At 33.4% G+C, this 14,954-nt stretch overlaps 1 protein-coding gene across 2 annotated transcripts in view; it reads right to left on the reverse strand.

Moving 5' to 3' along the window:
- GPC5 (glypican 5) overlaps positions 1 to 14,954 on the reverse strand; it is a 585,152-nt gene that overhangs the window by 281,369 nt on the left and 288,829 nt on the right. For both annotated transcript variants that reach the window (XM_064408451.1, XM_064408450.1), the window contains exon 7: positions 9,161 to 9,323. In XM_064408451.1, the coding sequence (XP_064264521.1) occupies positions 9,161 to 9,323 (163 nt within the window). The remainder of the gene's footprint in view (positions 1 to 9,160; positions 9,324 to 14,954) is intronic.

Here is a 14,954-nt window from a genome sequence, read left to right on the forward strand (position 1 = left end):
TGAAGTGATTTCTTATTCATGTAATGGCTATGAAAGTTTTGTGTTGTTGTATTTTTACATTTATTTTTGTGGTCAAAAACTAAAAGGAGAAACAGGTAAAAAAAGATACCAGGACAATTTGATAACACACCATGGGATTTACAGACATTCCCAATTCGTTTTTCACCAGTAGCCATTTTCTACATCACAGATGATGGAGAATAGGAATGATTTTTTTCTCCCAGCAAACTAGATCTTTGAGACAACATGAATTCTGTTTTACAGGTGTTATTAGTTGTATTTGCAGGTAACCCCTCTATTTCTTATTGCAAGAAGTCACTAGTGATACTGACAATAAGAGTGTGAAGTACATTTAAAGATATTTAACCCTTATCTAAAAATAAAAAATCAATTTTGAACCAGAACCAAAGTAAATGCAAATGAACCTAACTATGGAAGGCATTTTCTAACTAACTTTAGATATCTGTACTTAAGCTACTGAAGCTTGTCCTTTCACAGTCAGTTGAGAGAAATAAGGATTGTAGGGCACAATTCTCATCTTCACAGACATGCTTAATGTAGGCCTAATGAGCTGTGCCCTCCTGTGCTTACTCATTTTCAGTGATACATGTTAATTTCTTTACAATGATTAGAAAAGAAGTCTAAATTTTTTAGCTCATGAAGAAAAATCCTGTCTCTGTATCTATCGTTATTCAAGTAGGATTGCATACTAAGAAAAAAAATTAAATACACAGTAGGCTATAGCTGTCCTCCAATATTCATGTTTAGATTTTGGATAGTAACAGGTAGCATTCTTACTGTAAACTTGAAGTAGTTAATCTGATCATTCAAAGGAATTGTTACTAGAATATGATAATAGTTTCAAACTACAGAGGTTAGCTTTATATATTCTCTCCCACAAAGAGCTAAAACAAATTAATTTCTATAAAAAGGAAAGAAAGAAAGAAAAAAAAAGGGCAACTCATTTTGAGGCTTTTGGTCAGTAGAGTAGAAGTAAACTGGAAGAGTAAAAGAATCATCCAAAATGGATAGTAAAAGCTATCTAACAGATAGTATGGGAAATGGAACACCAAGAGTGAGATGCTGCTCTTCCCCTCCTTCTGCCAAAAAGAAATAAATAAATAAATAAAAAATTAAAACACTGACAGATTTAAAAAGAACACTTCAAAATTATGAAGAATTTCTTACAGAAAGATCTCCTAGGCACAATTAAACCAGTCATAAGGGTAACTAGAGATGAAAGTGACCATTCAGAAGGTCTGTTCTTTAAAAATGTATTGAATTTTGAGGGCTTATTTGAAGTAAAATCTCTCACATCTTTGAGGATTAGACATCACTACTCAGTAAAAGGGATTGATTTAAAATACAACTAATTAAAAGGAATGTATTTTTGCAGCAAAACACCTGCTCATTTTTGTTTTGTATAAAGGAAAACATAAATTCTCATCAACTGAATTAATGGAAGTATTTGGTAAAACAGTAAAGGTGGTTAGAATACAGAGATCAAGAGTTATAATTTTTCTCTTCACATCCTTAATACATTATTATGAAACACATTTCAAAGAACACATTAACAAATAATGAATATTTATTTATTTATTGAATTATAACCAATTACTAATCAGAAATTATTAACATATAATACTGGAATTGGTTCAATTAAATATTACATGCATTAAAAGGCTCCAAATTTCTGGCAACTTCACAAGCAGTGGTATAATTAGGAGGTTATGCCTTTAAAAATACAATTAGAATTTTTTAACTCCATCTAAACTTATTATGTGGTCTCTCTGGAAAATACAAATTCATATGAAGTCAGTGAAATGATGCCTACTCAGAATAAAGTCAATCAGAACTAATTTTAAATCTAACAAATTAACCTTATTATTTTAAAATTAACCATACTTTGCATAAACTAGCAGTGTATTTTGACTTGATTTTGCATATATCAGATGCACATGAATAAATAAATAGCCCATAACCTAATATTGAATAGATAAGGAATTTTATTGTCTAGTATGGAAAAAAAAAAAAGATGGTACAGTTATTTTTTAAGAGTTGTTCCCTTGACGAAATTTCCAAAGTTCTTCTGTGTTAACAGGATTAATCATAAAACCTTAAAACCTTAAAATGTTTTTTTTAGGAAAAAAAATTGGTGTCATTGGTGAGCTGATTATTCTGATTTTATTCTATAGGCCAGCTGTATGGCTTTAACTATAGCTGTAGAGGCTTAGCCTGATTATTATCTCCTATTCTAACCAAATGAATAAACAGTCTTTGCACCAGAAAGAGACATTTACAGTAGGTAAAGGTGGGAAACAATGCACTTGGGATAGCATGCTGCTTTTTGAAGGATTAGCCTTAACTGGTTTGTCACTGGCTCATTTGAGGGGATTGGATTCATAAATAACACAAATTCTATGGTATCACATAAACCATTTGAATTTATAGTCACATTTTATTCTGTGTTTGTGGAATAGATATGGTTAATCACTTCTTGCTTAGCTAGAAGTGACATTTAGTGATTGTTCTTGAGGCATTTTAAAGAATTCAATGTCTTTTTTTAACCTTACAAACCTACCAATAAAAAGTCTGTTTGTATTCACCATCTCAAAATTTTGTTTATAGCTGGTGGTTTGTCTTTGAGATATGTCTGAAAGATCCCTGTAGAGGAGGAGTGGGAAATGAGGGAACTCGCAAAACAATCCACTCCATCTCGAAAGAGGGAACACAGCCTTGCCTTATGTAAGGCAAAACTTCCACACAGAAGGTGTTTTTACTCTCCACTTTTCTGAACAGTACCATGCAGAATTAAATCTTGTAGTCCACAGTAGGAAACTTGACATTCACTGTCATGTCAATTTGAGCAAGGACTGTATTTGTACTTGGCATTCTTTACTTCTGCAATTGCTTCTCTGCTTTTTGGCATCAAATTTAGGTGAAGTAAGGCAATGGTGTATTAATTCTTCAATTAATATGTAACTTGTTTATTGAAAGTTTTGAAATGTCTACATATCTGGAAGACCGATCAGAAGAATTTGGGGTTTTTCCCTTCTCTCTATCCAAGGAAATAGCCTAAAGTATGTCTGAGCTGGTGAAAAGTTAGAAGGAAATGCATAAATCCACAGAGAGGAGTTAATTGGAACCTTACTGTTCTGTAGGCTAATAAATTACACTTTTATTAATCCATTACCACATAAAGTGTCTATCTCCACAAAGATACCAACTTTATTCTGACGCATAGCATGCCAGTTCAGATGATACAAAACCTGCATGATACCTTGACCACACAATATCATATTCTGTATTTCTCTGATATTTCCAAAAAGGAGCTCTTGAAGAGCTATAATATATATATATAATTTTTTCCCCTCTCTTCACAGAAGAATCCAGAGCAGAGAAGGACATGCTGGAGTATATCCTCTGTCAAGTTTGGGAGGCATAAAGCAGAAGGAGGGTTTTGGAAGTTTTTAAAAACTAGAAAGTAATAAACCATAATTTATTCAACAAGCAGGTGATGTACAATAGCACTTTTTTAAGAGTGGCACTGGCTACTTTTCATTCTACTGCTGTGAAAATAAAAAAGCATTTAGGACATTCTTTATCCTGATAAATAGCTGTGACACCTATTATCTTATTAATTTTCATCAGGAAATATTATAGAATGGATGAGAAAGCAATCAATATTAGTACTTTGCCAGAAGTTTGTTTCTTTACTGGTAAACATAAGTGTAAATATTTATACATTTGTTCACTTAAATAATACATGTACTAAAAGGCTCAAGATTTCTGGTAACTTCAGAATTAGTGGTATTATTATAAGGTAATATATATCCAGCAAAATATAACCTCATGTTATTAATGCAGCTTGTTTGTAATAATTGCACTGCTCCGATGTGTAGCTTTAGACCAGTGAGTGTGCTCATTGAACACTATATGATAACTTAAAACCTTTGAAGAGTAATTGTGCTTCTTTGTTTGTGTTTGATAACTGCTGTCATAAAAATCTTCATGTCAATGTCATGTCTTCATGTCATATTAATGAAAGGCAAAAAACCACTGTTGCAAAATACGAAATTTTATATTATCTGACTTTATTTCTGTCTCTGTGTAAATTCCCTCATCAAATTTTACATAACCCTTCCCCTTACTTGTTTTTGAATTAACAATCCAACCTGGCAGTACAGTTTCAAACCATTACTCAGGTTAAATTAATCACTCAAAATGTAAAAATATTGACTCATGAGACAATGTGCTAAGAGAGAGAGAGATGATACTCTTTAAATAGAAAACAATCAAAAATGGAAATCTTGTCTTTTACATTTTTCAAATGCATAATATCATTATGCAGATCACACCTTTTTGCAAAATACTGCATAAAAAAATTGTATTGTAACTTTTCTCAGTTTTTGCAAGGCATTTTAAGTGAAATCCTTTTGGTTTTTCTCTCGCTGCTTGTATTGGTTCTAGCTGAGCTGGAGTTCATTTTCTCATAGCAGCCCTCACAGTGCTGTGCAGTTTGGGGGCACCTGGCACCTGTCAACCCACCACAGTGCTTCATGTTGTTGTACATCTGGCAACTTTACCTGTTCAAACTTCACTGACTGGTGAAAGTCTATGTTTAAGAATCCAAAAGTGGTTTTGGGTTTTTTTTGGTGGATATCTTTGGAACCCATTCATATTTTGTCTTTGTTTATGCTTCAATAATTTATATCATCATGTATTTTTTGTGCCAACACTTGATCATGCACACAGAAAAATCTTTGAATTTCACATTTGTTGACAATATATATCTTCTTGCTCAGTATTTACTAATTCCAGAAATGCAAATTTTTCACAGGAACATATTATATACAAAAAAATCTTTTTCTTCAAAAGATTTTCAGCTCCACAAAAGACAAGGCTATGAAGAGAAGAGCTCAGATTTTGATAGTCATTATGTGAAAAGGAAGGGTGAGATCCCTCAGCCTCTCAATTAACAATAGTCAATGAGAATGTTATTGTTAAAAATTATTATTGCAATATTTAGACCAAATGTGGCATTCACAGCAAGAAATTTTATTTTTCTTATTCATTTTTAATAGAACTGAGATGTTCTGAATTGAGTGAATTATGAACAGTGAAGTCATGTAGCCCTTCCAAAGACACCTGAATAACACCTCGCATTAACATTTAGGAATTAGGAAGAATACTCTTGTGTGTAAATAAAACCTGAAATCCTACTCAGACATAAGGGATGTCTTACTTTACTGAGGTAACAGAATGTAGATGAGAGTTAAAAAGAATTTAACAGATGGCAAACATCATAATGGAGATTTTATTACGAGCTTTAAGTAGTTTTGGTCCCAGAATATGCCACCAGAACCAGATTTAACAATGAGAAAAGCAGCTATACTGAAGTGGGTGAAGGAGCAGAAAGAGGAGAAAGGACATTTGGGACTTAAGAATGCAGTATAATGTCAGGCAAGAGACATAGACTGTTTTATTTATATAGAGATCACAACATAAATCCTTTTCCAAGGTATTTTACCTCTCCAGCACGATTTGAAAAAGAAAATAATAAGACATAGATTAAGAAGCCTGAGAAATAAAACATTTAGGAGACTTCCTTCTTAAAAGAGGATGAATATCCAGTGAGATTAAAAAAAAAAAATAAAAGTGGGAGACAAAGTTTGCCCATATATATCTTAAGCACAAAGATATCCTTGATATTTCTGCATATTTGAGCCCTGAGATCAGGGAGATCACTGGGACAGCTCTGGCTGCAGTATAGAAACATGTGTGTTGCATGTTAAAATGAGCAAAGAAAGACAAACAAGTGGTGGAGCACTTTACAATGAATCAGTGGTCTTGCTAGAAGTATTATGAGAATTTTGATAGATGGTACTGAGAACCTCAGTGGAGTGATATTGGGATTAGCCCCTCCTCACAGAGCTATTTGAAAACAGATTCAAATCAATATGTAGGTGATAAGTATTTGTTGTTATTACTGCTGCATTCTGCAGGGGGTTTCAAAGAGGTAATTCATTGTGACGCATGAAATAGTCCTGTGGGAGCTCCCAGGTTAGAGGAGAATAAAACTAGCAAATGAAGTGTCAAGACTTTATACTACTGTTTATTTTATACATTTAAAGTACACTATCCTTTTTAGTACCATTTCTTCAAATAACTGCACGATTTACTGTATTTTAAAAGTACTTTTGAAAGAGCAAACCAGTCAGCACAATTGTAGCACTTTGAAGCATTAAATATAATGTAATGATTGGACTGTTTGATAGGAAAAGCTAGATTTTTTCAAAATATAACACATTTTAAGCATTTTTATAATGCAAGGGTATCATTCTGTATTACAAATACCAGATCTTCACTGGCCTTCTAAAGCCCAAAGGCTGTCACCACACATTTGTCAGTCTTCAGCACCAAATGAAAGAAATTCTTACATCTCTAGCACTGAATGTGGAAACAAGTAATCTTTCACTTCACAAGCTACGTGTACACATAAAATTGGTACAAGTTTGTTTGGCAAAAGTATATCACCTCCCTTCCTCTCTGTTCCTTCTGGGTCTGAGTATCAGACACGTCCAAAAGGCAATGACATGGCATTAAAAAAAAGGTGAATGTGTCTTTATACTTTATTTTTATACACAGCAATGTAATAAAAGGGGTGGTTCTGTATCATACCTTAATAGCTTATGAAGATCATTGATCTGTTGCTCACAAGATTATCTCCTTGGTGAAAATGTCTGCAGAAGCTGCCAAAAAGGAAACCTGGGCTACGCCTAGTACCCCTAAACTCAACTATGGAAAAAAATATGTAGCAATCCCCATTTCTTTCCTGGCTGGTTATGAGAGAAAGCAAAGGTGTCCAGAAGTAAAAGAATACAAAAGGTTTTCTTGATAAGGAAAAATAATACTAACTCTATGACTCCATAGAGAAGCTAATGCTGAGGATCAAACATACTGTTTCAATTTGTAGGCTTGCCTGAAATTCAGACAAACTTTTCAAGTAGTTGTAAGCAATATCATCATAGTGAATCGAACTCTTCAGTTTAAAAGCAAGGAGTTTAAAATATTACTTAGCTTTTAATTGATACCAGTCACCCAAAGCTAAGAAAATTACACAAAATTATATATGTTGCATAAATATATGTAAAATATTAAAAATATATGCCTAAATTCCAATTATGTTTACATTTTTTCCACTCTAGTTCCTCACATAAAATTTTATGTCTTGAAAAGAAAATTTTGTTTTCATACTAAAATATATTGGTTTCCACTTTAAATCTAACTTTAAATTCCCAAAGTCCTACTCATATGTCACAGTGATGCAAAAGAAAAATTTTTCAAACACCTGTTCCATTTATCTTAAACATACATTTTAACATATACTTAAAGACACAAGTTATTTCTGAAAAAAAAAAAAATCTTCATCTATATTGTAATAAAATTCTACGAAATGGAATATTTTAATTGTTCTATTGGACAGCCCATATCTGAGCCCCAGAACAAAGTAGGACTCTTTCTGGTACACAGTAAAGACAGCTTTTAAGTTGAATTCAAAAAAGGAAATGCATGCCAGCATAAATCCATAAAATCGCAACAGTTCATGGAAGATACTAGTAGCCCAAAATTTATGCACAAGTCAAAATATAGAACCGTATGGATCCATATTTTTGTCCTATAATATCTTAGAAAAAGTTCAAATGAAACAGAATTACATGCAAATTTCACTATGTCTAGCACACAGCTTATAATTCTAGCAATTTAGAAGATGTAGTATAAAGAGGATATGAAGGCTAATTATAATTTTGACATTTTGAAAAGATTGCACTAAATATATCAATATTAAGAAAATTCTAATGTGGTAGAAGAGAGTGAAATGAAATATACTGTTCTTGAAATCCTTTTGTCATTTAATACTTTCTTAATAGCTCTAGTCACATTCCAAGACTATTTTACGGTACTTCAATACCACAGTGTGTCATTATCAAATAGATATAAGATATATACAGTATTACAAAGAACATCTGGTTTTAAATATTTCAACTCCAACTTCTTTCTCCAAAGTTAAATCTCCAAGGGCATGCTAAGGAAGTAAGTGTCTAAAGTTTTTTGGATATTGCTCAAAATCCCATCTAGACTTCTAGCAGGACTTGAAAATGTATAGATTAAGTGTCAGTGCAAGAGGATCTTAGGTTGATTCTAAACTGAATTGTTAAAGCATGCCCCAGAATGTTCTGTCGCATTTTTCCAGCAGTTCAGAAAAAAATGGGAAACTGCATGTTCTCTACAGAAACATTTTTTAATTCCCTCTTTACTGTCAAGTCAAAAAAGACCTGGGGTTCACGTCTAAGCCTGAAAGCATGCAACACCCTCAAATTCAGTGAATATAGATAATGCAAAATTCAGAAAAATCATTCAAAATAAAGAAATGGAGTTTAGATTAAAAAATTCATCTATTGCCACCATCTCTGCTTATATTGCTAAAATGGGAAGAGAAATAAGGTATGCTGAAAAATGTCCTGATTCAGAGAAGTAGTAACTTACTTTGCTTAAGATTGGAGTTCTATGCCTATCAAGTGCATAGCCACAGGATTTTTAATGAAAATTATTACAAATGTGTTTCAGAGAATAAACAAGACAAAAATACAATGCAACCAAATCAAACCCCAAACTACATAAAAACAAGACTGTAAGAAAAGTGGAAAGATGCATAAGAAACAGCAGCGGCATTATTGTTGAGTGCTTTAGTACATTGGTTCCAATAGTTTTCCACTAAATGAAGCTACCTTTACTAAACCTCATGGTTTGCCGCAGTTCCATCAAAAATTAGGACAGTTTGTCTTTTTCACTGCCAAAATCTCTTATGTTAATGTAAGAACTCAGAAGGACATGCCACTTTACATCTATCATTTGACAAAAGTACTGTGTTAAGTCTATATTATGCCAAGTGTATTTTAACATGTGTTATGATAAAACTGATACTCATTGATACCATGCTCACAGAAATCCTATAATTTCAGGCGTATTCCTGTAAACCTTGAAGCACTACACAGGTGACTTGTCACATCTTTTCAGAGATAATTCAGTGGCATGTATTTTTGTAAAGCATAACAATTCACTCTTTAAATGCATGAAGAAAACAGAATCATGGACTTACGGTCTGTAATTTTCAGGACTCTTTTGAATTCTCCACTTCCAGATCCTCCACAGCCATCTTCATCATCACAATCACCACTGATTTGTTCATCTACACCTCCACCACTGCCTGTTTGTTGGAGATCCCATTTGTCATATTTTGGAAATGATTTGCCCTGCAGCAGCTGAAGACAAGTTATAGTATGCAAGTTAGTAGTACATATGGAGAGCTTCAGAGAGTACCCAAATTTTCATATATGTCCCTAGTAATTGCCTGATTTGAAAAGGAAATTTCAGGATCGACGGAATGAGAATTCTGATTTTTTTTTTCTATTTTTTTCAACTCTGACTTACAGATAGATTTAAAAGAGTGGTATTTGGAGATGTATAGTTTAAATTAAAAACCCACAAAACGTCTTTATCACTATATAAGAAAATCAGGCACCAATTTCTTGCCCCGAGGCCAAGTGGAATGGTTAAGTCCATAGAATCATAGAAAAGTTTGAGTGGGAAGACACCTTTAAAGGCCATCTAGTCCTAATTCCCCTGCAATGAGCACGGACATCTTCAACTAGATCAGGTTGCTCAGAGCCTCAACCCAATCTGATTTTGAGTATTTTCATGTCTGGGCCATCTACCACTTTCCTGGGAAACTTGTTCCAGCATCTCACTACTCTCATAACAAAAAAAAACTTATTCACTATATGTGGTCAAAATCAAACCTCCTTCGGTTTAAAACCTTGGCCCTTATTTCTACCACAACAGACCCCACTAAAATGTTTGTTGCCCCTACCTTCTAGGCCTACTTAGTCCAGACAGTCTCTGTGCTACTTAACAGCTGGTCCTGGATCTTTTAGAGACCCATGGGGTGTCTACAGAGGCTTAAGATACATTTATTGTTTAACGTGAATTTCCCATATTTGAAATATCTGTAATAGTATGAGAGCTGTGTTGCAGCTTTATATTGGTTAATACAAAACACACTTGTCTGCTCTGAGTGTGTCATACAGAAATGTGGTAGAAGCTGAAGAAAAAAAAAAGTATTGGGATGATCTCAAATGCTTGACCAAGTAACAGAAGACCAAACTAGTACATTCAGAGGCAGGGCTAGCATGGAGAGAACTATTTTCAAAGGACATCCAGGCATTACTTGGGTAGAACTAATAAGAGTGAGGTAAAATAAAACAAAGGGATAGCTGCTACTGGCCTAAGCAGTGTAGATGATGTGGTTCCAGTAAATAAGATTGTTCTCTGTCTCCTTTTTATTTCTCACTATAGAGATGGCCAGTGATATCTGCATGGTTTATAAGAAAACAGTACAGATCTGTTTAAAACATTTCTCCACTCTGTTGAGCAGTGCTGAGCAGTCATCTGAATAATGTTAATTTCTCTCATTTATCATAAGAACAAGTGCTGTCATACAGTTTTTAAATACTAGATGGTACAACTGTCATATACACACAAACAATGTGCCCTCTTCCCCTTTCAGATTCAGTTCAATTTACCTGTCAGATAAATATAAACATCATAACCTATAAAAACCCAGGTTCTTACAAATGTTAATAATTCTTATAACCTCATCTCATCCAAAATGCCAGTTTGTACAGGTTTGTGCATTACTCATGCTTCAATCTAGGAAGACTTCTTTACACTGGCCAAAACCTCACTGTCTCAGATTCTTTAATTCAATAATCAGATAGTACTTTCTCCTTAAAGAAGATACTAATTAGTAGAAACAGACTCAGTTGTTTTATACCTTCAAAAATGTGTTTGTTTTGTTGTTTAACAAAATACTAGGTTCCTATATTCAACCTATATACTGAGTTTATTTTCAGATTATGTAGTCACTTTCCAGACGAGGATCTCTTAAGTGCTGTACAGTGCCCAACAAAAAATATTTTAATCACTACTGCAACAAGATCATTCAGATAAATCTCAGTGCTTCCATAAAATCCACTTGCTCCTCTGTGTAAGAACAGGAGAATGCCACTCACCACTGAATTAGCAGAGCCAATTTATGCAGCACTTTTAATTCAAAAATTTTATTAGACATTTATATGCTACCTGAAAGACAAATTACCTAGCTAAGAGGAAAAAAAAGCTCCTTGGTACTGCTGCTCTGCTCCCTGCTCATTGTGTAATCCATGCCATACTTCTACAAAATAGTATTTATTGAAACAAAACACAGACTGTTTAATGCACTACACTCAGTTAAAGAGCACACATCTTTTTCACCCCAGTTCATATTGTGACACATTCCCAGGGCCAGATGTATGATAAGGTACTTTTTAGCCCTGAGATCTGAACATGGGCAGGAACTTCCAGCAAGACAGTTTTTCAAACAAAATGTATTGCCAAATTTTCTACAATATGCCATATACATATATATCATATATACAATATATATCTGGTGTGTGTATATACATATATATATATATATATATACACACCTATGTCTGTGTGTTTATATATGTACATATATACACACATATTTTTTCAGCCAGAGAACATGCATCCTTCTCTATATCTCTGTTTCAGTCTTAGAAATATATTGGCTTAATAAGGTTTCATATTTTGTCGCTTTTTTAAATTTCAGCACAATTTCGTTATTTCTCTTTCCTCTCTTTTTCTTCCTTTTTTTTATTATTATGCATTATTGACTTATGACTAGAAACCTAAAAATACAGATGATTCCACTTAATTGCTTTAAAGGTAGGTTCAGTACAGAAAAATACTCCAACTTTTTTCAAATTTTTCCCTGTGCTTGAAATAGCAGAGATTAAATAATGATTAAGCTCATTTGTTATTTGGACTTTGTTATTCTCAATTCTGTCTCCTTAATTGTACAAGAAGAAATATTGTCTCCATATAAGTTCACAAGTCTCAGTGCTGGTTCTCTACTAAGCAAGACTTGGATCTAATATAAATTCTTTATTAAACAGAAATCCATGTCATGCTTCAAAGCTAAATTGATTCGCATTATAAATAAATTGATTCTTTATTATAAATAAATTGATTCTTTATTATAAATAAAGATAAAAGTTGTTTAAAAGAATTCTTCTCTTTTGCTGCACTTTTTATAAAGCTATTCTTTAAGAGGAAAATAGTACATGTTACAACTGGAAAATTGTCTTGTATATATTTACTGGGTCTTCCAGCTGAATAAGAAGGGTTACTAGCTGTATACTATCTGTAAAAAAAGTACAGTGACTGTTTTCCTGCTGTGTTGTAGTGTAAAATTGTCTCTTTTCTTTTTATTTTGTCTAAAGGTTATTCCATTCTATCAAATAGAAATCCCAAACCCTATGAGTTTAATCACACATTATTGTCTTTCAATTTCAATGAAGGAGGCAGTAAATATTGTTGGCAACCGTGTTTATTTTGAATGACTTATGCAAGGGGTAGTTCACCACTGTTCTGAGACTGCAGTAGATACACCAATATTCCAGATTTGCTCTTTCTTAATGTTGATGGAAGTTTATTGAAGGAAGACTTTGTTATCAAAAGCATGCCCTCTGCTAGTGGCATTTTATTTTCCCAGAAAATTTGGGCACCACTACTATGGTATATGTGCATGGGGGAATGATTTGGCTGTAAATCAACAGAAAGCTCCTTGGGAGTCTTCAGCTTCATCTTCCCTACACAGCTTTGGAAAATTTGGCCTCCCCCTTAGATCATTTAGTGCTCAATTGCCAAAATACCTCTCAGGACATGCACTGATGGCTTAGTGGAACGCTTTCTTTGACCCAAAACAATTCTGAACAAGGTTATAATACCAAAAAGTACCATCAATAAATTTTGTGACATTTCACATTTTAGAATGGAAATATTTGCATTACAGAAGTTACATTGTTGTATTAAAGTACTTGCAGGGTTCTGTAAATATATGACTCTGCTCTGTAACATTTCAGTAAGAAGATGAACTGCTTGCAGCAGGTACAGAGGCACCTTATGATGATTCTTAAAGCTTCTCAACAAATCTCAGAGTCTAAGCATAATTAGGAAAATTATCACTAATTATGTATGATTATTGTACAATCCTATAGGGCCTTGTAATCTGTCAAGATTATTTGAGACTTTTATTGATGTTCTGGAAAGCAAAATGAAAAACAAAGTGGTAATGACAAATCTTTTATTTCCATGAGAACCGGAGAACTACTAAATAACAAAAAGTAGTGACAAACTAGGAAAATCTCATCTGGCAAGTGAGGCAATTGAGTGAATTTTAAAACACATACTATAATAAAATACAGACAAATGTAAATTTGCAAGTCTAAATATTGTATTACATGCATATTAAAAGACAAAATATTCTGTTTCGTAAATTAATTGTGGGTGTCCTGTGTAGCCAGCAGAATATGAATTACCCAGAGCAGTGTTCTAGCCAAAGATTTTAATGGGATATCTTTGGGGACAGAAATAGGAATACTAAGTCAGATTAGGGGTATTATATTACTCCTAAATCCCATTCTCGTTGTCTTTGTTCAGAAAGAATGGCCCAGAAGTGAATTCCATTACATTGATTAAAATGGAACCAAAAATCCTTTTGTTTTAGCCACAGAGCTCATCCTTTAGTACACTCAAAAAACCCTTGATCTCAAGATTTAACCAGCCTTTTAAGCCTTGTAAGTGCCTATATGGCAAATACAGATTTAACAGATTTGGCAGGCCAATGCATAGGAAAATAGCAAATAAATATTTTCTTCAAAAATTGAAACATTCAAAGTGAATTTAAAAACATCTATGCCACGAGAATCATACATTTAAAAACATTCAGGTTGGTCTATATAAAAATAATTTTTCAATAATAAATTCAATATTTATCAACAGCTGGGGTAAGGGGTTTTTTTTTGTTTGGTTTGGGTGTTTTGGGTTTGTTTTTTTTGGTTTTTTTTTTTTATTTTTTTCTTCTTTTTTTGTTTGTTTGTTTATTTTCTTTTGTTTTTTCCTGGTTCAAATAGGTTTTAGTCTTAAAGCATTAATTAATTCAGAAGTTCAAGGACATGGTGTGTATGAGGTTAAAGTAAAAAGGTAAAGTGGTCCCTTCTGCCTCTCAAAAATGTATCAATTCATATAAGTAAATCTGAAATGGCAAGAGTGTACTCTGTTTTGTATTTTCTGCTTGCAGGAAGTTACAAGTGATTTTATCTTGGCAGGAACACCAGATAGCCATTCATTCACACCTCCTCAGTGGGATGAGGGAGAGAATCAGAAAAATGGTAAAACTCATGGGTTGGGATAACAAAAGTGTAGTAGGACATAAAAGGCATGGTAAATAATAATAGTAAGGATAATGATAGAATGTGAAAAACAAGCAAGGCACAATGCAATTTCTCACCATCCACTGACTGATGACCTGAGCAGTGGACCACCAGCCCATGGCCAACCCTCCTCAGTTTATATTCTTAGTGTGATTTTCTGTGGTATGGGATAACTCTTGGGTCATTTGAGCTCAGCTGTCACATCTGTCTCCCCTCCCGTCTTCTTGTGTAACTCCAGCCCTGCTCACTGGCAGGGCAGCAAGAGAAGAAAAAAAGTCCTTGAGAGAGTAAGCACTGCTCAACAACAATTAAAATGTTACAGTATTATTAACATTATTCTTGCCCTAAATCGAAAACACAGCATAATACCAGCTTCTAGGAAGAAAATTAACTCTATCCCTTCTGAAACAAGGACAATGTCTAATGAATGATGAACACTGAAAGCCAATAAAATTTATGTTTACATTATTGAAACTGATGTGATACAAAAATCTGGTATCTTATTCAGTTATTCTACATCATAGATCTTCATGGGAAATATGGATTTTCTATAAA

The sequence above is a fragment of the Passer domesticus genome, chromosome 2 (genome assembly GCF_036417665.1).
Source record: "Passer domesticus isolate bPasDom1 chromosome 2, bPasDom1.hap1, whole genome shotgun sequence".
Taxonomy (NCBI): domain Eukaryota; kingdom Metazoa; phylum Chordata; class Aves; order Passeriformes; family Passeridae; genus Passer; species Passer domesticus.